The sequence below is a fragment of the Chroicocephalus ridibundus genome, chromosome 6, assembly GCF_963924245.1.
Source record: "Chroicocephalus ridibundus chromosome 6, bChrRid1.1, whole genome shotgun sequence".
Taxonomy (NCBI): domain Eukaryota; kingdom Metazoa; phylum Chordata; class Aves; order Charadriiformes; family Laridae; genus Chroicocephalus; species Chroicocephalus ridibundus.
Genome location: NC_086289.1, coordinates 33,657,667 through 33,684,380, shown reverse-complemented (window position 1 = coordinate 33,684,380; position 26,714 = coordinate 33,657,667). Strand labels below are relative to the sequence as shown.

General features: G+C 37.9%; 1 protein-coding gene across 3 annotated transcripts in view; it reads left to right on the top strand.

The window, feature by feature from the left end:
- The window catches only part of RHOBTB1 (Rho related BTB domain containing 1), a 56,317-nt gene extending 30,355 nt beyond the window's left edge, over positions 1 to 25,962 (top strand). For all 3 annotated transcript variants that reach the window (XM_063339590.1, XM_063339591.1, XM_063339592.1), the window contains exons 3-11: positions 574 to 775; positions 1,134 to 1,237; positions 13,963 to 14,148; positions 15,917 to 16,884; positions 17,309 to 17,427; positions 19,794 to 19,944; positions 21,666 to 21,754; positions 23,041 to 23,146; positions 23,659 to 25,962. In XM_063339590.1, the coding sequence (XP_063195660.1) occupies positions 584 to 775; positions 1,134 to 1,237; positions 13,963 to 14,148; positions 15,917 to 16,884; positions 17,309 to 17,427; positions 19,794 to 19,944; positions 21,666 to 21,754; positions 23,041 to 23,146; positions 23,659 to 23,828 (2,085 nt within the window). In that variant the 5' untranslated portion in view covers positions 574 to 583 and the 3' untranslated portion in view covers positions 23,829 to 25,962. The remainder of the gene's footprint in view (positions 1 to 573; positions 776 to 1,133; positions 1,238 to 13,962; positions 14,149 to 15,916; positions 16,885 to 17,308; positions 17,428 to 19,793; positions 19,945 to 21,665; positions 21,755 to 23,040; positions 23,147 to 23,658) is intronic.
- The last annotated feature ends 752 nt before the right edge of the window (positions 25,963 to 26,714 follow it).

Sequence of the window (26,714 nt, the reverse complement as noted above, 5' to 3'; positions counted from 1 at the left end):
AGGAGTGCGTGATACATGCAGGATATAATAGGAGTTGTGGTTTGTAGTGAACAGAGTCTCTGGAGGCATCTTACAAGTCAGTTTTATTGTGTGCATATAACTAAAACCATCTGTGTGACTTGCTGTTAGCAATGTTGTTTGGACAGCCCTAAATCAAATCCTGAATGGGCAAGGTTACAGAAGGCAAGTTTATACTGGAATCTTTCGGGTTAAGCCCACTGATGTCCAGTCTTTTCTCGTTAGCATAAAAAGTATTAGCAAAAGGTAAGTTTGTGCTGGCTGTCCTTGTTTCACCAAGATCTATCTTCTGCAAACAGGCTTGTGTTTACAGAAACCAAAGTGAAAATAGCATGTGAACAGCTTAAACCAACTGTGGTCAAAATAGTTGTGCATTTGCATAACTGTGCAGTATTTAAAGGAGCGGGTAGCTTACTTTCATACAGTGTACTACAAGCTTTTCATTAAGTTTGTCCTCTCTAGGAATCTCTCAAGAAGTGGAAGCAGAAGGTTCTGATTCTAAATAGCATTATTTTTGCACAGTAGTAGAAAACAAGTTTAACTGTCTTGTTACAGTTTTTGATAAATGGACACTGACATGGACTACGAAAGACCCAACGTTGAAACTATCAAGTGTGTGGTGGTTGGAGATAATGCAGTGGGAAAGACTCGTCTAATTTGTGCAAGAGCGTGCAATACAACCTTGACTCAGTATCAGCTACTGGCAACTCACGTACCAACTGTCTGGGCCATTGATCAGTACCGTGTCTGCCAAGAGGTAAGGACTGCAGGTGTACAAAATACGGAGCACACACTGTGAAGTTGTAGTATTTTTTTATTGGCAAGCCTTTCTTTGTCAGGATGCAGCAATGAGCTCACAAGCATTTTATGCGCAGTCTCTACTGCAAGCATGGTCTGATAACCATCTTTCCAAGACTCTCATACCAAAGTAATTTTTTTATGAAACCTATTTTTAGGAAGATGCATATTCTGCCTGTTTTATAAAATACAGCATTTGCTGAAAACTATATGCGATACTTTCTTGGTCTAGTATGCTGTAGACCTTCTCACGGGGCAAATTAGAAATGTACTTGTTTGATGGAGGGAAAGAGAATGTTATGTATGTTCTGTTCTAGGTCCTTGAACGCTCAAGAGATGTTGTGGATGAAGTCAGTGTTTCTCTCAGGCTGTGGGATACATTTGGGGACCACCACAAAGACAGGCGCTTTGCTTACGGAAGGTAAATTGATCCAAGCAAAATTTTAAGTAATAATTGTAGTAAAATTATAGGTCAGAAAAAAACCGCAAATCTTAATTTTGAAAAGCAAGGACTTAAAAACAATCAAGGGTATTCATATTCCTGCCTACTGCAAAGAGGATTATCTGCTGCAAGGATTAAAAAGATATAAATATTTAAAAAGCAGCATAGTTTTACTACACTACATTTCCTTCAACAGCCTGCTAAGCCCTGTCAACAACTGTTGTCCTATTTCGAATTTTAAAGAACATTCCCCAAAATAAGCTTGTAGTTTTACAAAATTGAACATTATCGTTCCCTGCCTCTGTAAATAGTGTATGATACAATTGCCTAACAAGCAACTAACTAAAAGAGATGTTAGGAAACATCACTCTTACTCAATGAAATATTTATTTTATTAAAACCTGTGACATTGAATGGGCAGCCAACCTCTTGAGTGTAGAGCCAGTTGCAAGAAAGGTGAGTCTCTTTGGTATTTTGTTAATTAAAGATGAGGAAAGGAAGGGGTTTTCTTCTATAAAGCCTTCACCTTCAAGTGTCTGCAAGTATGTTGACTAACCCTGGAAATTCTGGGGGAAAAAAAAAAGTAATCTAGATTTTTCCAGCATGTATTATATAACTTCAGCATAGTTTCAACAAGGACTGAAGCCACTGATAGTCATTCTGTTTTGTTTAATGGTAACTAGATCTGGCCTTGTGGCAGTACAGACAGCAGAACAGCTGAATAACAGGCATTTGAATACACATACAATGAGTACAGGTTACCTGTATTGGGCAAATACTGAGCTGAAGATGGGTTTTGGACAGATATTTTCATAACTGACATTTGCGCGAGGTCTTAGTCCTCGCACATTTTTTCACCTTCTTGAATATTTTCGTATCCTTTTCATGTCTGCTTCAGTCCGTAGATGATCAAACGTCTTTAGACAGATACATTTTTTTCTAGCTGGGAATGCCTTTTGTAGAGCATCTGTCCCAGCTTTGGATTCATGTTGACAAAAAGTACTGTCTTACTGTTTTCCTTCTCTCTGTGCTACCTAATGAAACTATTCTCCACCCATTAAAACCAGTGGAGAGGGTTCTGTTGGTTGAATCCACCAGTTAAATTTCCACACTGTAAAACTCCATATGGCAATTTGTACAAACCCTCCTTTGTATACACTGTGTTAGTTGTGTTTTCACAGAGTCATGAATTACCTTGAATTTTGTTTTGGGAGCTAAAGTAGCAACACATCTGGGCTACGCAACCTGTACCATTTGTAAATAAGCTTTGTGAGTGAGGGAAGTTACTGACTTTAAGGTAATATTGACCTTAATATTTAGTGCCACTTGAGGATTTGAATAGAAGTTGTTTTACCATTTGGCAGCATATGGTGCCTCCTTTGATAAATATGGATGTTTCCACTAGCTGTTCCTCTTTGATGTGTCCTCCTGATATTCTGCAACAGATACTGTGTCACTGAGAAGATTACTAGAGATTAGGAGAACAAAATCAGGCGTGTTCTGAACTCTGATCCCACATTTACTGACAGGATGGGCGAGGGGGGAAACAACATACTTAGATTCTAATCCGGCAAACACCAAGGAGGACCTGAATAACTTGAGATCTCGTGGGATTAAGCATATGAACAGGTGTGATGTTAGCAGAACTGAACCTGCGTAGAATCAGGATTGCTATACCCTCATCAACTTAAAAAGGCTGTTCTGGAAACCTGCTGTTCTGTTAGTGGTTTTTCTGCAAGTCTGTTAATGCAGAAAGTGACTGCAAACTTTAAAGAAACTATTTTATAAATAGAATTTCAATTGTAAATTTTTCTAATTGTAAGCACTGATCAGCTACTTCATTATTTTGAAAGGTATTAATGTATCATTTGAAAACAGCTTTTCAGCATTTTATGTTAGCATTTTAAAAAGAGATTTCCAATATTGAATGTTTGCATTTATAGGAACTGATTTTAAATCACCTCTGAGTCAAATCTTGCAGTACAGTGAAAGCTGTATTTTATGCCAAACTGCTCAAGGCTACACCTGCAAGTGCCCTATGTTTCTGATTGTCTGAAGGATCACACAATAATATAACCCTTTGGTTCCCTTTGATTTTTTTTATGCTTATGCCCTCGTGCAGGGGAAGGCTTATTTCAGCCAAACACTCAGCCAAGACCTTTAATTGTCCTAAACGTGGTGTAACAAGAACCAGCAGGTCATTAATTCACCTGCGGCTCATTGGAAAAGATTGTTGCATACAGTTTTACAAAATGTTACATAAATAGATTATGCTATAGATGGCAGGGTGAACAGTTAATAGGACTTGCAGCAAAGGTAAATCCTTCTTAATTCTTTATTTTTCACAGATAGAAACATGAGAGGAGAATGACAAAAGAAATGTGTTTTCCACTATTTTTGTGTGACAGAAAAACATATTTGAATGCCACTGAGGATGGAATACTTAATGTTTTTACTGCCGTCCTTTAAAATGGGAGTACGGAGAGTGAGATGCAGCTTGCGTTCTGCTGCGTGGTGTTTAGTTTAATAATCACAATCCTCCGGGAGCTTTGGGAAACAGTTCCTGACAGCTTAAGGGAGGGAGGGGGATATGGCTGGAGGGACTTGTGGAAATATTTGCTGCAGTTTTATAGCATGACATGTTTTTTTTTCCTTAAACTAGAGTGTGTGCTTTAGTTTTGGAAGTATCGTGTTCTGTTCAGCTTAGGCACTATGTGATGCCAAACAGTCATTTGTTGATATTGTCCCACAGGGTTTAATTTGATGCAAAATCACTCCAAAATGTTGTAAAATGACAGTGTCTTTGTTATGGTTAGCGTATTGATTTCTAGCTCCTAGTCACCTCTTTGTTTAATAACAATCTAGTCTCAGTGCTATTGTATTCTCTAAGTCTGCAAACAAGGTGGGAACTTCATATAAAGCTCAAGTGGTTATTATGTACCAGTTTCTCTGGGACGCACAAAATTGCACGTGTAAAGACATGAAAATATCTTAATTTACCTTTCAACTTGTCAGGATTCACTATCCTCTATTCTCCTGTCCAATCTGATTTTGAATGAGAGTGTAAACATGTCATTGTGTTAACCAATTCTAAAAGTAAAATAGGAAAAAGATTGGCTTGCACTTTTTTTTTTTCCTTTTTCATCATTTTCTTCGTTATTTTTTTCAGGTAAACACATTTGACTACAATTCGATTAATATCCTACATATCCTGGTTTTTTATACATGCAGCTCTAGTATGTGTAAACATGAGCACAAATCTGCAAAGAGTTAATTCAGTCCCAATCAAATATTTATTCTCAATACCATGGATGTGGTTTGTCAGCTAATTCAGCCAGGATGATTTATTTACTTGCAACTTAAATACGAGCTGTAGACCAAACAAAATCTGTTCATACAGCATGGACAGAAAACAGCTTTTTCCTTGTGACTTACAAATGTGAATGAGCCTTGCTGTGAGACTGCTGACAGAGCCTCTTAAAATATGGTTAGAGTATTTCCTCTGTTGTGAATGGATTTCATAAGCCTTGTGGGTATTGTATGTACACAGAGGAACACATGCATTCGTCTTTTTCTGTGTGATTACAATTCCCTTAACAAGTTACTTCAATGTAATTTAATCCATTGAAATATACCTTTTGAATGCTGCTGAAAAGGTTCCAAGAGAATAGAGGTTTATCATTGATACTTGAAGACTTCCACCAATATCTTTAGGGATGTTTTGTTTTCTGTTTCTTTCTCTGAAAGGACAGTGATGATGATATTTCTCTAAAAACAAAATCCAGGTAGCTTTGATATAAAATGCTACTTGCATTCAGCAAATTCAGTGAGATGAGGGCATGGTGGGTGTCTTCACAGAATTGCTCAGTTTGGCTTTAGTTAGATCAGTGCCCTCTGTCACTCACCACCTGTGCCTAAGCTGAGAATAGGCCAGCAGCTCCTCACCTTTCTTCAGAGAAGGTTTCAGAAGTGCTTTGAATGAAAGCCCACACTTTCCCCTGCAGCCTTGCTATCCTTGTTTTTATGTTACAATAATGATAATAATAATAATTATATATTATTATTATTATCCACCTTCCAAATGCCTTACAAGCCATTTACTGGTGTGGGTTGGAGGGGATCATCAGAGATGTATCTTCACAGCAGTAGCACTTAACAGACACAAGATAGTCTTTTGCTTTGTTAGCAAAGGGTCATCTGATGGGGAATACAGTTGTTTTCAGATGTCTCTCACCTTGGCTGCTTCCTTTTGCTATGTTTTGTTGCCACAGAAAGTGATATGCTGTATCTTTGAATCATCTTCAAATACCAAAATTTATGAGCCTTCCCATCTACTTTACAGTGGTTTATAAGCTATTCAGATTCTTCATGAAGCATTCCTGAAGAACTCCTGTAGGAAATATTTTTTTTAGTATTTGTTATGATTTTTTTATCTTTTGAGTTTGACTCAGATCAGTCTCAAGAAAGACTAGAATAAGCAGAGAGGTTCATAGAGAGATAGCACCGATGTGGTGTCTGTAGGCACTGTTTTTTTCTTCTTCCATTATCTACATTAATATTTGAGGCTTTTTCACTCAGTTTATGGGAAAGCGTATGCTTTATATACTTAAACCAGTCTAATTAATGCAGATCTACTACTTTTCTTCTCTGCATCCCACCATGGTTCCTTATTGTGAGTAGAAAGAAGTTGCTATAGAATTGCCATTAGGAATCCTTCCTTCTTTAAATAGGTATGTGCCAAATGACTGTAGGTGGGGTCTGAGGCTCCACTTGATGTATATGTAATCTATCTATAATAGAGACACACCTGTAATGCTTTAAGCCTTCCTTGACACTAGTGAAAAAGTATGTATCAAATGTTATTTGTGGTATTATGTGATTTTCCATTTTTCCTTGCTCTCCTAAGTCAGTGGCTGGATGGAAAGAGGGCATTTAGGTTCTATCCTAACAGACTGCAAAGCAACATCAAAATCTTCTGGAAATGCTAAACCTGAGAAGTGGCTTCCCATCAAAATCTTGATCTTAGTGAGTTATTTCTTTGTGGAGAGGTGCTAGGTGGATTTCTTGAGCTGTTTTCTTCTCCCAAGAATCTCAGGGTCGCAGTCTGGATTTTCTCATACGTATGTCAGAATATGAAAACCACTCTGCACAAACAGATGTAACCGTTTTAAACTGACTTCCTATCAATATATTTGTGACATCAACTGGCTGGTTAAAATTTCTTGACAGTTTTTTTTTAAATAAAAAAGAGGAGGCTAATTTTGTTGATAGCCCAAAGAAAGCAAAAAATACAAAAGTCTGTATTTTCTCCCCAGAGAAAGAGATGCATCTAGCATCTGTTAATGCTCGGTTTTCATGTCTTCTGGGACTTCAGAAGTCACTCTCATACTGGATGCAAATCAGACCCTATCATTCTTTCACCTACTCTGGATTTTTACCTCCCTCTTCATCTTATCCCTCACTTCCTATCTGTGTTCTTCATCAGTACTTATAAGGAATCATGCTTTTACTGAATCTACTGCGATCTAGCTTTGGGTCTTCCTTTTTCTTCTTTTTTTTTCTTTCCCATCCTTACATACCACTCCTACCTTGAAATAATATTTTTCTTCTAAACATGTTGCTTCAAATGATGTTTTAACTAAATCTCTTCTTACTTCTTCTAAACTCAATATGTTTTTCTGATTTCTCATTGGTTCCTGGGTTTTTTTAGAGGATGGGGCTGGCAGTAAAGAAAAATTAATTTCTTCTTTCAGTTATTCTTACACAGTATGTTTGATGAAAGTTAGTTGTTTCTTTGTAAAGAGACAGCATGTAGTTCTCACCTGTAAGCTGCCCCCGTACAATAACAGAAAATAAACATGATAAGCCCACCTTTCCCTATGTTTCTGGTTCCTCCTTGTTTTGTGAATTTATTTCTCTTTATTTTATTTTCTGGCTGCTGTCTGGAGATAGCTGTCAGCTGATATGTCTCAAAAAAGCATTTTTAGCTATATTCTTGTCAGTATCTTTATCATTATGAGTTTTGGTGTTTGCCCCAGGTTGTTCAGATGTGTTCCAGCTAGCCCTGTACTTTCTTTTGCTCTGTCATTTTATTTCAGCCTTCTCCATTGATTTGGTGTTCAGGGTTTGTGTCTCACTTTTAAAAAACCCCGACTGCTATACACAGAATATTTCAGTATTTCAGCCTCAAATTAACTGTCTCTAAAATTACATTTATCATAGAATTTTTGTTGCTGTGTTAAAAATGCAGTAATCGAGACCTCTGCTTCAGGGAAGGGAAAAGGCACATATTGATATGTTATGGTGGATGTGTGTACTGCAAACATACCTGATTCCAAAGAGAGTTTTACTGAGTCTACTGGTAAAATTTGGCCCAGAATCACGCTAGGGTACCTTGCAGGCAGCCTGTTTCAACTGCAAAGTTCTATTTAGCACTAAGATGGAATTTTTTTAATGTAAATGCTGAACCAGAATTATGGGTGAATTTACTTTTTATAGCCAGCCGTAAGATGAACCAAATTCCAAGACTGTGTAAGCAGTCCTTTAAATTAAAAATAAAATTGTTTTCCTTTTGCTACATTGTTCTACATGACTTTGCCATTCTTTTTGGCACTATTTCTGGTCAGGCATTTTTACAATAAGAGTAGCTCTTACAGGTTTCTGCAATGGAAAATGAGATATTTTAATCATTCTTCGTGATATCAAAACATTTTTTGTCATTTTCTGTAAATGCAACACTGTTTTCCCATGAGTACCCCAAACGAAACAGAAGAGATTTTAAAATGCCTAACATTTAAGAATGATGTATTGTTTGTAAGGAATGTATGGGAAAACTCTTTCCACTTTTGAAGCACAGTCTTGAAATATGCGATTTTCTTAAAGGTACTATTATCTTCTTTTTCTTACTGTTGTTTCCTACTAAAAATAACATTACAGAAATTTTAGATCTGCATGCTACTCACCACAAAATCTGAATATATTTCAGGGCATTTTGACAGTTTCGCACATTACACCAGTACTTAAGAAGCTTCACTGCTCTTGGTAAAGTATAGAACTAATTGATTCTCCTGCTGAAATCCAGGGCACTGCATGGTCTTGCCCTGCCTTACCTGGATATCTTCAGTTCTTCACATGCCAGGCACCCCCTGCATTTTAGTTTTCCTAGCCTCTCATCTATTTTGAGTGTGTGCACATAAGTCCTGTGTCTTCAGGTTATTTTGGTATGCTCACTGATCACTTAATGAATTTCTTCTCATTTCATGGGATGGCTGCAACTGCATTTACTAAAAACTGAGCCCACTTAAAACATTATCAGCCTTGCTTATCTGCACAATTTTTTGTTCATCTCAGTGAGATGCATGCATGAAAAATGTTGTATAACTGAATGAATCTCTCTCTTCAAAATGTATCTGGATTGACATGGAGATGTAGCAGTGTTTTGTTCAGCCATAAACAAGATTCTTGATTTAATTCTTAGATGGCCTTCTACTGCCTGAACCTACTGTGTTGGAGAACTTGGGAGCTGGTATTTGCACTCAGGCTGCTGCCCCACACAATCCTTCCTTTCAGGTGGTTGAAGGACTACGCAAGTGAACACTAGAGACAGCTCTTGTCAAATTCTGTTCTCAGTGGGATAAGTTCAGCTGTGATGCAGGTCTCTGAGGAACCTTGGGAAAATTATGGGAAGTGTGTAGGGGAAAAAAATGAGAAGTAGAAGCAAAACAACTTTTTATTGATAACTAAATGTCTAAGCATTAGCTGTTCTGTTAAAGTCAAGAGAATCTACCAATTTGGATGACCCTCTACCAAATTGTTCACTATGTAAAATTCTAGTAGACTCTCTTACTTCAATCATGTTTCTCAGAGAAAGCTGATACCTAAAAACAGGGAAAAATAAAGACTACAATAGGACAAATCCATGGGGGGCTTTTTTACCTCCCCCCTAAGTCTATTCCTAAAGTTGATTTGATCAAATGTGTGCAACAAACTTCTTGTCAACCGAAATATAATTTGTCTGTCCTTAAACTGATTCTGTCAGATTTAACTCTCGGGTCCTGTTTAAGCTCTCTAAAACAGAATATATACTTTTAACTTGTCCTCTAGAAAGAGGACAAGGTAGCATGGCAATACAGTTCAGTCTTCCTCCTCCTCCTCTTTCACACTCCCTGCATTGATTTCTAGATCAGAGACACTTCCTCTTCACATTCTGTATTCCTCACAGGTTTATTGCTTCCCCTTTCCAAACGCAACAGTATTATTCCATGACTATATGGCAAATGATACCCGTTACACATGAGCAGCAATTCTTGTATGCAGCAGTTTTACCCAGTAACTTGTAAATTACAAACTAGAGGGAACAACTTCTTCCTTGGTAATGCAGCGTGTACATTTCAGAAGGCAGCCTGTTGCTGCATCACAGTTCATAACTCTAGATCCTAACTAGGAAACATTAAACTTTTAAACGCACTTGCCATGGAATATATGAGATATCATTTAATATTGCTGTTTCCTTGAAGTTCTGTCTAAAATAAAAGTATTAGGGCAGATGGAAAATATGTAGCAGTTTCTGGTTGAGAGATGAATCAGCAGCATGGTGGGTAAGTAAATCTGCAGTGCAGCTCGTTACACCAGCTCTGGAACACACATAGCATGTAAGCAGATGGGTCTTTCAAAATCTCAGTCCCAAACCAATGGAGTGCTCTGTTACACACAACAGCTCTATTTAGAAAACATTAACTTCTCTGATGCTTCCAACAGCTCCATTAGAAATAGATTTTTCTCCTCCACCTTATGAGTTTCTGATTTTAGTGATTGCAGAGTAACTTCCAGATGGTTGTGATAGTTACCTGTAGCTTGACTACTGCTGAAGCCTGAGGTTGATAATTTAAAGTTGTCTTGTCTTTGTCAGTGCCGTACTGCTTGCTTTTCAGCAGTGTCTTGGACTGCTCTCTATACATCTGATACAGTTCATAACACACGCTAGGAGCTCACAGGGTGGCAGCACACCATGTCCTGATTCCTGCCAGAGATTTGGTTGTCTAGAGAGTTTCTTTTCATTCTCTGAAGTCTGAAAAGGGGTAGTTGCTTCCATCAAAAGTCCTTCTTATCCAAGTTTGGGAAAATATCACTGAATGCTTTGAAGTAATACCTATATTAGGTACGTGCATTGCTTCTTGGAATAGTGGTAACGTTCTTTCTTTGCCCACAGAAGCCTCCTGTAAGTAGTCCATAACTATGTTTAGACCAAGCTGGGCTGACTTCAGATGCATATGTTTTGCATTAAGAATTACTCCTGCAACTCCAAAGGGAGCATTTGAAGTGCTCTGACGCTTTAATGTGAGACTCCAATGGAGGAGTCTGGTCAGCCAGGAAGTGACAACCATGTGAGTGATGGTTGGTTTGCCTACAGCTGAGAGAATCTGCTCCCCTTCTCCACCTGCCAAGTCCCACACATCTACATTGTCTTCTCCCCTGTTTGGAGCCCCAGTGAGTAGAAATAAACCTGTTTGGTGATGCAGAGTGTTTCACTGGTCACACAAGTGATGAGTTATGAGTTTTGGTGATACTTAAGTATGTTTAGGTATTTAAAATAGTAAGAGTAGATGATTCACAATTTCTTTTGATAAACCTATGAAAAGCAGAATGTAAGAATAAATCAGTTGTGCATTTCCAACATGTACCGCTGAATCTACAAGACAATGTGTTGGATCTCCAAGCTGCTGTTTCTCTTTGCTGAGTTATTTGTAATACTTTGTCGAACATCAGTATAGGCAGTAAGTGTAATCATACGTTTTTGCTGTATTAGCCAAAGATGGATGCACTAAAGCACTTCTTGGTATTCAAGTCTATGGAAAATCATTCCTGAATTTTACTGGGAAATGGTTATGAAATTTCTTTTTCAAAAAAAGCAGCTTGTATTTGTGAATATATTGCTGCAGAGAGAAAGAAAGCAGAAGTAAACCTGATTCATGCTTTCTTGTTCTCCAAGTAACCAAACCACACAAAAATGGCAATAAATTAGATTATTTTTTTTAAAATCCTATCCTTTTATGTTTCCTGAGCATATTAAAATAACATTGGCAAGCTTTTTAGTGTTTGGGAAATATTAATACATTATTTTAACCTGACAGGTTCTGGCTTTTATGAACAAATATCAAACCAAATTTTGTACTGAGGCATTAAGTTGTAAATGTGCCTTTGACATTAAAAGGAATTGTAAGTATTTTAATTAAAGTTTCCAAAGGACAGCTTTCCCCAAATGTTCACAATCCTATGTAGGCAGGGGTCCTGTCTCCGGTTTGTACTAATACTGCAAATCATGCTTGTAACTTGAACAACTACTTAATTTATTGTGATAAGGTGGATGCATTTTGTGAGCTTGCGGACCCAGCCGTGGTGCTGGTTCAGTGTGTGAACTCTGTCACTACCCAGTGACTTCACATCTGTCCTGTTTATGGCACAGGGCCACTTATTTCCCCCTGTTCAGTACAGAACTCTCACGATATTCATTTTATGGGGAAGTCCAGGTTTTAACACAGGATAAATAACATGCAAATCACAGGGTTTTTTTACCTCATTACTCTATTTTTCACTTCATTTGGAAGGCAGTAAGGTGGAAATGTCCTGTTAGTGCAATGTGTGTTGTGAGTTATGGTTTTATGGTCGCCCAGAGAAGGTCAGAGGTGATGAGTTGCTCAAGAACCACGTGCAGTTCTGTGGCAAAAACGTGAGAGTCCTTTAGCAAGGGCTGTAACACATGCAGGGCTGTGCTGAGGCCAGTCTGCTGGATAGTCTGGACCTGTCCTGTCCAGGGAAACAGATCATCGCTGGCTCTTCCCAGGAGCCCAGATCTACGGCCAGCCCAGCATCAGTCAGCAGCAGTGCCGTGCGGGAGCTGCTGGCATCTCCTACCTGTCAACTCCTGCTGGAGCTCTGTTTCCGTTTGGTTTTCTGAGAGATGTGATGTGTGTCTTGTGGTTTGTAGAGTCAGGAGGGTTGGATACTCGTGACTGCAATTACTTGGCTTAGGTATTAATTTCTGAAGGACACGAGACAGTCTGTCACTCTAAGATGCTTAGTTACAGTTAGGACCAGCCAGCCAGCCGATGCTTGCCTCTGCAGCAGTCCTGATAATCTTGAATTAAACAACAATTGACCAGATTATAATATGTGTAACACAAATATTTTTTTTATCTTAGCTGTACATTGATTTCTGCTTTCTGGGAGTTAAGCAAATGTCTGCTGGGGCCTAGGTTTTACTCTTACATGACCTTGAATAGAGCAAGTTTGAGCTTAAAGGGTATTTGCCTCGGTTATTCAGAAGACGTGTGTATTAGCTGCTTACCACGTCGCTATTTAGTAGATAACTTTCCAGTTTGAAAAGGCCTTGTTTGACAGATGTGTTGCAGTTTATATAAGATACAAACTTAGGGTAGGAGCATTTCTCTTGCATTAAATTTACGGTCACAGCAGTACCCGTATTGTATTCAGCTATCTTTAGAAACAGTATTGCTGGATATATCCGTGCCCTCAGTGAAATGTAGAAAGCAGCAGTACTGGAGAGGTATTTCATTATTTAAAAGGTGAATTTTAAGATTCACTGCTGCTGCTCTATACATTACACAAACTGCAGACACAACACATTTGTGCTAAATTAAAGAATAATAGAAGTGAGGTAGACATGGTGTTGCTGAGCTTATCCTGCTGACAATTCTGTAGCAATAAGTTGCTTCCTCAATATGTCCCTTCCCCTCAATTCTTCTTGAGACTTTCAATTCAACTTCTTTTTCTTCTTTTCTTTTTTTTTCCCATGAGAGACCCAAGAGCTTCTTTGTAACATCCCATCCAAGTTTATAAATTATGAAATTGCCCCAAGTTAGGAATGCCTCAGACAAGTATTCAAGCATTTCTCTGCCCCAGGGTGCTAGCTCTGACAAGAATTAGGTAGTGGTTTAGTGCCTGAACTGTCAACCTTAATCCTCATACTTAAAATTTATAAAGGAAGTTTATTTAGTGAAGTACTTTTTTTTTTTTTCTTAAAACCTTTAAAAGCCTGCAAATATTTGATGCTCACTCTGATTTAAGCCACTGTCCTATTCTACACTTTACTGACCTTATTTTCATCATGATGATTATTTTTGCTTATATAGTAGAAGTGGTCATTCTGCAGTAATTTGTCCGTCTAACAGGTTATTTATTAAAGATGTTAGAGAATTGCTGTGCAAAGTGCATTGCAAAGGAGATCACCTCAGTATCTAAAATGGTGCAGTAAAGATATTTCAGCATGACAAGTTCGGTAGTGATCTGTGTCTACCTGTGCGGCTGTTCTGAAATTTTGCATAACTCCTTTCTAATTCCTAAGCACCAGTGATCTTTGAATTGCAATTTAGGTGTCCAGTCAGCAGAATTATTTCTTGAGCAATGGCAGCCTGTGGATAACTGTAGTGTAAAAGTGGAGAATGACAAGCCCTGCCTCTTTTCTTAGTGCTCTGCTTCCTAGGTACGTGGATTTGTGCTTCCATGCTTTTGTGGTGAAATGTGTAGCTCTGCACGAACAACATGTGTTCTGGCATCTGGGTGTCAGTGCATTTTTCAAAGTGTAGAGTGGAGTACCTTTAAGCTGGAGTGATGAAAATAGGTGAAGGTGCAGTGGAAAAAGCATGTTTGTTGGGGTTTAATTGGATATTTTCTTGTTGCCTTTCTAGGTCTGATGTAGTTGTTCTGTGCTTTTCAATTGCTAATCCTAATTCCCTGAATCATGTGAAAACAATGTGGTATCAAGAAATTAAGCACTTCTGTCCTCGCACACCTGTCATCCTGGTGGGCTGCCAACTAGATCTCCGCTATGCAGACCTTGAGGCTGTTAACAGAGCCAGAAGGCCTTTGGCAAGGTAAAGTTTAAACAAAAATAAGAATTAAAAAAAATCACCTTGGTAATCAGGTACAGTACTTTCAAAAGAGAAATGATAGAGACTACTTTCCTTTTTTTGTAAAATGAGAATATATTTGCTTTCTTCTTTTTAATTCTGTTGTCTGAGTTCGTTTGTTCTTTAACATACATAGTTATTATATGTTTCCCACAATATTTTTGCACATTGGACATCTAATTTTGTTTGGGTGCCTGAACACTATGATGATAGGGAGATAATAGTGATAATAATGGTTACTGGAAGTTTTCATATATGTCCTTCTCCATCTGAACATGTGTACCATGTCCTACCCTGTCACTACGGTCAGGTACTGACAGATTCTACTCAAGTTTTCTTAAATATCAATTATTATTTTTTGTAATGTAATCCTAGATCATGGCAGAAAATAAAGTGGTTGCAAATTAATTTTTTTAAAGTTCTGAGATTAAAAGAGAGCTTGGGGTCATTCTGGAGAAGCTTTGTTTTTTCCAGATTATAAGGCAAGCATTCACATGTTTGGGCAACACAGTCCTGCAGGTACCTGCTCACTTTTGGTTTCTTCCTTTTATGTGAATTTGAATGAGAACAGATTCATGGAAATAATATCCATGATCATGTAATTAAAGACTGTATTTTATTAAATTTCTGCAAAGGGATTGAATTAATATTTCATGGGCTCTTATAAAACATTCCATGGCATTGCATTCAAATTCTTGACTTGGCAATATGATTTTCATAGGTTTGTTTGTTTATTAAACATTTCTTCATTGTATGGATGGTGTGGACTTTTTCGTTGACTCTTTAAAAGGACATGTTTTTTCAAAACTCTTCTTCTGCCCTAATCCTCCTTTCTGATTTCACCATTAATAAAGCTTGAATCAGTACTCTGCATGTCTAGCACAGACTTCTGCCACCTGAACTGATTATTAGCTGGCGACTGAAGCAAGCTGTTGTCTGGAGTGTGTTAAGTCTGTGCCAGCTTGTGTCTGCCCAATATGGTATGCTCAGAGAACACACTGTTGGGTCATGTCTTCTGGTGAGATGATTTTTTGTTGGGAAAATGGATCCTAGCCCAGACTTTTTTCTGGCTTGTTTACCCAATGTCACGTACTAGAGCTGCTCTGGAAATTCATGAGTTCCCACGTAATGCTTCTACAGCCAGCCAAAACAGGCCTATCTCTTGAAGTTTGTGTTGAGTTGCACTTCTTTTATGGGCTACTATGATTTTCTTTAAAAAGCATAAGCTTAAGAAATATTTCTTATTCCATATTTAGCTGTATTTGTGGCATTTCTACATCATGAGAATTTCCATTTAAGTTTAATTGATGGATACAAAGAAAGATACTGACAGAATATCTGAGTAGAAGGAGTTTAGGGTTTAGTAGAAAGTTAGGTTTTTTTAAATAATGAAAGTTTTCAAGCATCCTATCAACTTTAACTGTAAATTTCCCTTTAACAGAGAGAAGGCTTGCTCTATTTTGTGCAAATGATTTCTACATGTTTTTAGTCACATTGCAAAGACACCACTAAACTTAAACAAAATTACAAGTATGTGCCATTCTAAAACTCTCTGGAGTCATGGCTGTAGATTTCCAAAGGCTTTGTGGGCTTAATTTTATATTTTGTTTCATTTGAATGATAGTTATCTCAGAAATGGTGCTGAGACATTTTGTAAAATTCCATGCTTTCTGGAGTAACTTTGTGATGATCGTTGTGTGTGAGAAGGTTTATTTTTTTTGTTTAACCCTAGACCGATAAAAAGAGGAGACATTTTGCCACCAGAAAGAGGCAGAGAGGTTGCCAAGGAACTTGGGATACCATACTATGAAACCAGTGTATTTGACCAGTTTGGGATTAAAGATGTGTTTGACAATGCAATTAGAGCTGCCCTGATCTCCAGAAGACACCTGCAGTTCTGGAAATCTCATTTGAAGAAGGTCCAAAAACCTTTGCTTCAGGCTCCATTCCTACCTCCAAAAGCCCCTCCTCCGGTTATCAAAATTCCTGAGTGTCCTGTACCAAGCATGAACGAAGCTGGATATTTATTGGACAGCCCACTGTGTGCAGATGTTATGTTTGTTCTCCAGGAGCAGGACTACATTTTTGCTCACAAGATTTACCTAGCTACCTCCTCTTCAAAGTTTTACGACCTTTTCTTAATGGAATGTGAGGGAAGTTCAGACTCGGATGAAACACAGTGTAATAAAGAAAATACAAATAAGGATGTTCTGACAAGTCACCTTGAGACAAATGATGACAGTGATGAGACATCCTTAAAATCTGCTGATGTTAAAATTCCCCCACCACAAAGTACTGATGCTTTGAACATGCTAGAACCCAAACCTTGGGAAACAAATTCTGCGGCAAGATCTCTGTCATCGTGGGGTAAGGGGTTTGTTAGTGTGCATAAGGAAATGCAAGTGAATCCTGTCTCGAATAGGACATGTCCTGTAACTGTGGTGAAAATGGATTCATCTGTGCAGGCTGGACCTTTTAAAACTGTTTTGCAGTTTTTATACACAGGGCAACTGGATGAAAATGAAAAAGATCTCACAAGACTGGCTCAGATTGCTGAAATCTTGGAAGTATTTGATTTACGAATGATGGTGGAGAATATTATGAATAAAGAAGCCTTCATGAATCAAGAGATTACTAAAGCATTTCATGTCAGAAAAGCTAATCGGATAAAAGAGTGCCTTTGCAAAGGGACATTTGCTGGTAAGTAAATACGTGCTTTAACAGGAAAAGCACTAATTCTTTTCTCATTCATGTTACTGTCGCTTCATAGACTTCAAAAACTGACAGCTTACATTGTTCTTAGAGAAGGGATGAGCCCAAAGTTTTACTTACTCAGGGCCAACTGTTCCATCCTGGGATTCTGCAGTTTAATTTCTCAAAATGTACAGACAAGTTTTTAAATAAGTGACCCAATTTTCCAAAGTGTTGAATGTCCAATATCCCCCTTTTAAGTGAGGCTTTTTGCTTAACTATATAAAATGTTGGAGTTCTCTTTGGGATGGGGGTCATGGGAAGTGAAAGAAGTCCTTGGTTAACAATGTGCAAGTGAAACATACGTTCTTGAGACACAATTTCACCTTAAACGCAAATTTGCAGCATGCGTGGTTTTTTGTTCCCATGGCAGATGTGACATTTAAATTGGATGATGGAACCATAAATGCCCACAAGCCACTGCTGATCTGTAGCTGTGAATGGATGTCTGCTATGTTTGGAGGATCATTTATTGAAAGCTCAAACAGTGAGGTATTTGTCCATTTTTGTCCATTTTGCTTGTAACGCCTGACGGATTTAAGGTGATGGAAGCATCATTTTGTATCTATTTGAAGGGTTGGAATGATTCTTTATTCTTTTCTTGCAGACCTGGGATGCTTTTCTTCTTAAGGCATTAAATTAGGATACCTAGGAGAATAACATATTTTCTGCAACAGATGAGACTTCCTCCAATTCTGGAGTGTGTGTTTAAACCTGAAATCACTTAAAATATTAAATGTGGGGGGGGAAATTAAATATGAATTTCTCTAAAATAACTTTAAAAGTTGTGTGAATATATATTTCTATAATCAAAAGCACTACAAAGAATACTTGGAGCAGGGGCATTGAGGAAGGAATTTAAGGGAAAAAAGGATTAAAGAACATGCAGTGTTAAACTAGAAAAGGGAGCTGGCTTCACAGTACTTCAGTGGAAATTAAGCTCAGATTCTCCAGTGCATCACTTTGTCCTCTTGAGTAAAGCAGGTATAAAGTACAGTATAAAAGATGTCAATGAATTAAGATTTTGCAGCAGAAGCCTTGTATTTTCAGGTGTCTTTATGGTCTATTTTTCAAATTCTAAACACTTTCCTAATATTTTTTCTTGTGTCTTATCCATAACCAGGTTTTCATTTTTGTTTCGATTTTCTTGTTCCTTTCCATACTTAAGGGTTTTGTTCATATGAAGAGTTCAGGGTTTTGTGTTTAATATTCTGGAAGATTGTGTTCCAGTTAGATTTTTCTTGCTTCTTCTAATACAGCTGTAAACATAATTCCTTTCCCAGAGGACAAGTGGTTCATTAAAAATACATAGTTTGATTCTAGTAAGCAACATTTGGCAATGAAGAATATACATTTATTTTCTACCAGACTATTTTTAATGATAAACTTAACAGTCTTAGCTTATCTTTCCAATTTAAAATATAGCTTCCATTTTGTAGAGTTTAAAGCATTCAGTAATGCTTTCAGAAGTTTTAAAATGTAGGTAGATATGAATTGAATGGTTTCCTTTAACTGTTTTACAAAAAGAAAACCATCTACTTTTTACTTATTACTTTTTCTGTATTGGGGACACAATGTTTTCTAAACTCATTCACTGAATTTACTGTTCTCTGCGCTAACAAAAATATATTAATAATGAATGTGTTTCACAACCAGCTTCTCTTACTTGGAGAACTGAGCTGCTCCCTGGGGTGGCTGATATGCACAAAAGGTTCATGCTTTAGCACAAACAGATCTGGGTTTGAATCTCACCCATCCAGGCAGAGCCGAAAGAAAAATTCACAAGCCCCCCAAAGGTTAACAACCAGCTACGTGACAACAATTAACCCCATCTAGCAGGAAGTATGTGCTGACTGCTTCCAAGTAGTCAGATTAAGTTACATGTATATTTAATGCCTCATCATAAATTTATCATTTTTCTGCTCTGCCATTTTTTTTTGCTGCAAGTTCTTCAGAGTAGCACAGTGCATTCTTCAGTGCCAGCATCTCTTGAGTTATGAAGATGTACATTACAAACTGCTGATTAATGAGATTGAGTACCATGGGTACTGGAAGCAGATTTACCTGCCACAACTTTGATTCCCACAAGAATCAGTTTTACCCTGTTCTTTGGAGGAGTGATCATGTGTGCAAACTGTAGTTGAGATGCTAGAGTGATAAGTCACAGAGAGGCTTTCTAACCCTCCTTCCTCTTGTTTTAGGCTTCCCTCCAGTGGAGTTAGGGTTGTGCTGGTGAGAGATTAGATAGCTTTTATCCTAGTCTTAGTAGTTTCATTACATGGTGGTTACACTTAATTACAAGTGTGTGGCAGAAATGGTTTACATTTTCTTTGCCTCATTTCTTCAGTTCTCAGTCCTTTACCAACCATCATTTACTTGCATAATTTGGTTATTTATAAACAGACTGAGAGGAGTGGTATTTTTGTTATCCTTTGGCTTCTGTTATTCTCAGAATCCCCAGAATATGGCAGATCGATTGCATTCCTCAAGAAGTCTACCAAGGGAGGTTTGGCATGAGAAGTGCTTGGTGGCTTTATGTATCCCACGTAGCTGTCCATGCGCAGGCTAGAAAGTATTGAACAGATTCACTGTTGGATGTGGATCCAATTCCAGTAACTTGGTAGACTTGCTTGTATGTAAACTGGCAAAGGATCTGATTACGCAGGTATGCTTACCTGTTGGCAACTTCTTGAACTTTAATGGGAAATATCTTTTTTGAAAAATATTTTCCCTGCATTTCTAAAATGACTTGAAGAGGAAAAAGAGACAGTCCAGAAAAGTGGCAGAAGTGAAATATGGCCTCTATATGAAAATTCCTTAATTATTAAAGAGACTCTTTTCTTAAATATCTTTTCCAGGTAGTTCTTCCCAACATAAACAAGACTTCCATGCAAGCTGTTTTAGATTACTTGTATACTAAGCAACTGTCATCCAGTCAGGAACTGGACACACTTGAGTTAATCGCATTAGCAAATAGGTTTTGCCTTCCTCACCTGGTTGCACTAGCAGGTAAGAATTTGTGGCCTTGTCCAATGCAGTGTCGTCTGCAATGGCTGAAACATGTTTTAATGGTTTTGGAATGCACAGGATTTTCTCAAGTCTCAGGGAAAATAATATTTATTTTTTTCCTGAAAGGGATATTGTGATAGAAATTGATGTTTTCATTTAGAAAAATGTGTTAGCCTTTCTCTTGCCTTTTTTTAGTTTTGTGCTAAACCAGCTCAGAACATTGAAGTATTCTGTGCTTTAAAAACAGGAGTAGTAAACCTTCTCTTTAGCATTGCTATAATGTCTGTGGTTTGTAATATCCACTCTATTGTTGTTAATTTACCTGAAAACAGTATGGACCCCAGGCTTGCCATTATGTGAGGGATGAAGTGCTCCATTATACATTTCTATTACAAGAGAGTAACTGAGCCAATTCAAAACTGATCTAGACGATCATGGTTTTTAGATATGCTGTCTGGATCTCTTTTCACTGCCTAGGTGGGAATTGGATATTTTGGTATATACATGGGGATTCAACCCTCATTTCAGGAAGAAAAAATTTTCTATGACATATTTAGAGAAAAATTACAGGATAGGATACTACTTAGTTTTAAAATGAAATCCATACGTACACCAGACCTTGGAGTTGGTTTTTTCGCTTGTTTCCGTGTATGTAAGTTGGCATTGTTCTGAAGACATGGGCAATACCAAAACTCAGAGACAGATGAAGCAAAGCTACATGTGTTTACAGCACAACACTTAGGCAAAATGTAATCACATACCAAATCCTAGCTCTCCTTCAGTTGTGCATCAAGACTGTGTACCTTGTCTTCACTTGTTCTGACAGACCGAATCGCTATTACCTGATTTTATACACGCATTTTAACTGAAGTCTTGGTTATTTTTTTAAGCATTTGCAGCATAAACATACATGTAGTATTAAGAATGTTTCATTCCATTTAATTCTTGATGAAATAATTTTGAGTCCGAAGGCTACTGCCAACAACTGAACCCAGTAGAGTCAAATCAGCTGACAACATGCCCAAAAAAAACACTCAAACCTCTAAGATTCTAGGAAAGGGTGGAGGAGACTCTTGAGCTGAAGTGACTTTTGGGGGAGCTGGCAGGCCTTCATCTGGATCCCTAGAAAAGACTAATCTGAGAATCTGAAGAGGGCCTGAAGTGAACTTTTTTGTATCAGTGCTGTGCATATACTCACTAATAAATCCACAATGCAGTGGCAAGTGCACTGTTGCCTAAAAACTTGGCTATTGCTTTTGTATTACCCCAAAGAAACAGCTGATCCATTTCTAATTTATGTTGAATATTGCACCCATCCATTCTTCCCAAAAGAGACTAGTGGCTGCCGAACTTTGTCCTTCTATAAGTCGTTATTAATTGCAGGCTTGCCTTCTGTAAGAAAGGGATAAGAATTGTGTGTGAAAGCAGAAATAAATAGTTTGGGTTGAGGCAAAGGGGCAAATCTTCATATGGACCATGCTCCATTGGAGTAAGACAGTTTATACCTGTGATGCAGAATCTCCAGCCACAATTCTGAAGGCCAGAATTTGACTTCACCCAAATCTGAAGCTTCTTTGGAAATCTGAGTGCATGTGCCACTTGCATAATGCTAGAGTTAACGCCAGGAGGAGGAAGAACGTGCTTTCTTGGTTCTTTGTGGATGATCTGACCTTGAAATGTGACCGTTTCCCATGTGAGTGATGAGTTTTCTCCTCTAACAGAACAGCATGCAGTACAAGAGCTGACAAAAGCCTCCATGAGCGGTGTTGCAATAGATGGAGAAGTACTATCCTATTTGGAATTGGCACAGGTCAGTGTGCACTTTTTTTAAAAGATATTCTCGCCAACTGCAGGACTTGCTTTTAGCACTTTGCTGGTTTTGAGCATTGCTTCTAAGTAAGTGGCTCTTAGAAGAAGCCATTCTTCTAAGAAGTGGCTTCTAAGTAAGTCTGCTACTTAAGCAGACTCTAAGTAAAGTCTGCAGTTCTAAGAGTGTCTGACAATAAAACTTAGTTTCATCTTCTATCTTAAAGAAGTTTTTTCCATTAGTTCAAAGGTGAAATATCTATTTAAATAATCTCGGAGGAGTTGTCTTTCAGTTTTTCGTGATTGTGGAGCTTCTAAGCCCCACGTCCTCATGGCCATGCTTCAGTAATATGAAATGCAATATAATGAAGTGGTTCAGCTTTGTAATGGTCTCCCAGATACAGTAGCATGAGCTAAAATATTTTTTAAATTTTGTTATTCTTGATTTCACACTAATGATGAGACTGGCTGCAGCTTGACTTGAAGTCTGGGGTTTAAGTAGCACTGAAATACAGTACAAGCTGGCCACCAAGCAAGAATTCCTGCAGCTGCTTTCAGGTGTCTCTCTTGCAATACCTATAATGCTGTTGCAAAACCAGGACTGAACCCCTTCCAAGAAAAGGCAGCTCACCTCACTTAATTTCAGTTTTATGAAGGGTGGTTTTTTTCTTTTTTTTTTTTTTTCTCCTGGTCAAAGACAAAAGTAATATGTTTAACTGCTGTTAGGATATCCTCTGTGCCCAGTAGCTACATCAATATGTTGTGTTTATAATCTGAGAAGATCATAGTAAACAGTCAGAATGCCAAAATAGATATACATGCTATACAATCTGACTTGCATTATAGCTGTTCTTCCTTACAACCATGGGAAGCTTGTACAAGATTTTGTATTGAACTTCCAGTAATACTTGATTTCTATCAATGAGTATTGTTTTCCAGGGAGTTACTTCAGAGCAGGGTTTGCAGTAACTGATAGGGATATATGGCTGATACAGTCATACCAGAAAATTCAAGTCCAGCATGCCTTGGGTTCAGATCCTGTATGGGACTGAATGCAGTTTGCCAGGACCTATTAATGGGCCTTTTGGGCCACTGGTTGTTCCAGCAGAATTGTGCAACAAGGTCTAGGGCATCTAGAGACCACTTCAGCCTCAAAGCTCCCCTGTATGCTTGGGATAATGCTGCCAGATACAATCTGCTGGGGACCGTTCTAGCTTTAGTTGTTAATTGGGGCTGCAACATGAATAATAACCTCAGGAAATGGAATAAGCTCTTTGTTTTTCTTTACAGTTCCACAATGCTAACCAGCTGGCAGCTTGGTGCTTGCACTACATCTGCACCAATTACAACAGTGTTTGCTCCAAATTCCGCAAGGAAATCAAAGCTAAGTCTTCAGGTATGGGCAGCTTTCCTCATGAGTTTTCATGTGGTTTCCCCTTCTTTCTCCCCACTCAGTTGATTAAACATGAAGACAAAGATGAGCTCAGATAGCTAAGTCATGAGACTGAACCTCTGCGCTATCTTGAGTAGCATTCATAAATTCTTCTTATCCGTAAAGAAAGGTCAAAATCATTAGCCTGATTCCTGGGCAAGCATTATGTTCTGTAACTATTTCAGTGATGCTAAAAGGAACAGAGCTATTTTCAGGTTCCATGATGAAAAACATACTCTACAAGGGGCTTGCTTTTTGACACTCCTTGGTGGACTAAGGCCTCTTGAGTACAACCGCTTTCAAAGTCTTTTCACCCCGTAGTTAAGGCATATGAGGAAACTGGGGGAATCCCTGCTAAGCCAGCTAACATAGAGACTGGATAAATGATTAGTGGCACAGCTTTTTGCAGACATTTCTGGAATTTGTGTATCTTACTGGCTTGTTCGGGGGCTTTTCAATTGTTTCTTTTTAATCAGATAATCAAGAATATTTTGAGAGGCATCGCTGGCCACCTGTGTGGTATTTAAAGGAAGAGGATCACTACCAGCGAGTTAAAAAAGAAAGAGAAAAGGAAGATGTTGCACTGAATAAACATCATTCAAAGCGGAAGTGGTGCTTCTGGAATTCCTCTGCTGTAGTTGCCTGAACAAAGCAAATAAGTGGAAATCCATAGCCAGTGTCAGAAATTAGTCTTATTGTTAGAAATAAGATGTAGTTCAGATTTTCAGGAAACTTTGTTCCACGTGTGCATTTATTATTGCTAGGGTCAAAAGCACAAGCTCCTTGAAAGTGAGCCTGGAACAGCTCCTTGAAGTCATATGTATATTTTTGGCTAGTAAGCAGACAAATGTCTACCATTATTACATTTCTTTTTATACAAAAAAAAAAAATCCAGCATTAATGTTTCAATCTCCAGTTGGGAAATATTTTTATACTGTCTGGTGTATTTTGTTCAGATAAAATTCTGGATACCGTTTTATTTTACAGACCACAAAATAATCATGTAGCAGCTTTGTAATTAGATTTTAACTATTTTTACTCTGCAAGTACAGTGAAATAGACAATCTTCAGTCATAAGAGATGAGACCGCTTTTAGAGTATCTCATAAAAAGTCATCTTAGGAAAAAATCTAGTTGCCTAGTATAGGTTGTCTTTTTTAAACTAAGTACTGTGCACTGATAATATAATTAGATGGTTATTTCCCCTTTCTAAAGTAAAGGGTTAGAATAAGATCCAATAACTGCAAGATATAGAGTGCTTGATCTTTGCTCAGCTGAATAATAGGCAGTATAATTACCTGTTCAACTGCAGGCAAATGTATTTCTAATATTTGCCATGTAAGTGCAAATAATTATGACTATGTGGGCCATGTGAAATCTAGTGATTCTAAGTATTCAGAGGTTTTATATGTCTAGATCAAAGAGAATATTTCTAAAATCATTTAGAAGGGCTTAGTAATTTATATCCTTATACAAGTATGGATCTGAATACAAAAAGCAGTTACACTGCTTGCATTTTAACTACTGCATGGCAGTTACCTTGTTCTGTGGGATCTTAACCATGCAGCCATTCCTCATGCTGAATTCCTTTTTGCTTGAGTGCAAGCAAATGAAAGGGCTGCAAAAACAAGTAGGAGTTGTCTAGTGTTACAGCATTTTGTAAATGAAGAAGGATCTTCGTACACTAGATCACTTCCGTTTGATCCAAATTGTTTCATAGCTTTTCCCAGGTAGAACTCAAAGTGTTAGATTATTTTTAAGTAGATCATATATTTCCCCTGGAAGTAGGTATTCCCAGAAAGCTGGGGACAAAATGATGGCAGAAAGGCAGGAATTCTGCACAAGTGGTGCAAGAAAAAAAAAAAGCCTCCAGCGTTTTCAAATAGCCTGTGCGTTTATGACTTTTTATCAACCATTACTCTAAAGCTGCAGTGTTACACTAGATTACATAAGGATGAGAGCATTTTTTTAAAAGACCAAAACTAAAATACATAGACTGTAGAACATACACATGCAATCCTGTACAGTGTCTCAGGCACAATTCTGTAACCAAGGTAGTATTGTGTATTTAGGTTCGTTTATATTGTTTTGTGCTGGCAGCTCAGCATACCAATGTGAAAAGCTGTTTGTTTGTGTTTTTTTTCTGTATTCAAAGGCAAGGCAGTGCAGTCAAACCCCAGTCCTGTAGGTCAGGAAAGGCTTTGGACTGAAAGCCATACACACCTCTACATATTTGTGTTCTGAATGGACTAATTCTTGGCAGATGCTACCACGGGATGGTAGAAGCCACCCAGCATGGAAAGAGATGCTGCTCTACAAACTTTTATAAGGAAAGCAAGTGACAGATTCCTACCCCTATAAGATTCATCACCGTACGGTGATAAAGAAGGGCTATAAATGATGGTTGCAAATATGTCTCCTTAATTCTTGGTCAGTGATAAAGTGTATTGTGGAGGAGAAGAGCGAATGAGAGAAGACGTGTCAAGACTAAGATGAGATAAATGCCTGTTGTCATAAAATGTTAACGAGTCACATTTTAAGTAAGTATTGCTACTAGGTTTTACACAACCAAAGCTACTGTATGATTGTAATCTTGCCAAACTGTAATGGATATATAAATGAACCTGAGGTATATGCAATAATATCCAGTTGTGCTAGTTATCAGCTACTATAACCAAGTGGCTGGTTCATTTGGTTAGTGCTGTCTATGGCCTTTAATCTTGGTGGTTATTTTGTGTTTTTTATTTTGCAAAAAAAGTCAATAAAACCGTTTAGTTACAAGTTGTCTCCCAGCTCTTTGAAGAAGCTTCCTAAATTTTGTATTTGCATACTTGCATAGCATATTAGGATTTATGGTTGGGAATGTCACAAGGAAATCCTACAGTGTTCGTATATGATGGTAGGAGGTTGGTTCTTGTCACTTACTGTTAAGCTGCATAGCAAAAAAACCTCTTGCCACTTTTCCCCATGGTTTCTGATATTTAATTACCATAATATTACCCAAGGGACATGAAACTAATTAGTCATGACAGACATGGGGAGGAAAAATGCAGGTAAACAGCAGGAAGTCCATGAGGTTTTTGGTATGCTCTAAACTTTGTACAGACACTCTCTTCCCTGCTTTCTCACTGCCTGAGTTGTCTGCCATTATACAGAATCTCTCACTACCTGTTAGTGGACTCTCAGCAACTACCTCCCTGAGTAGGTTAATTGACAGAGGCAGAAATTTGAAGCTTTTCTAGAGGATTTTTGCAAGATGTCATGCAAAGAATGCCATGTTTATGATCTTTTTTTGAAGCTCCTAAGCAATGCCAAGGACGTTGAAAGTAAATACACTAGGCACACAGTGTACATTTTATTTTTTTTAACATGCTGATTTATGAGAGTGTTACATATCTGATTTACTTTTGGAAGCAAAATTTTATTTCTTTGATCTTGCCATGAGAAAAGGTAATTGGCTCAACAGAAAAAGCAGAGACATTAGATGTGAAAACGTTTCTCTTGATTGATTATGATGAAACCAGTAGCATGTA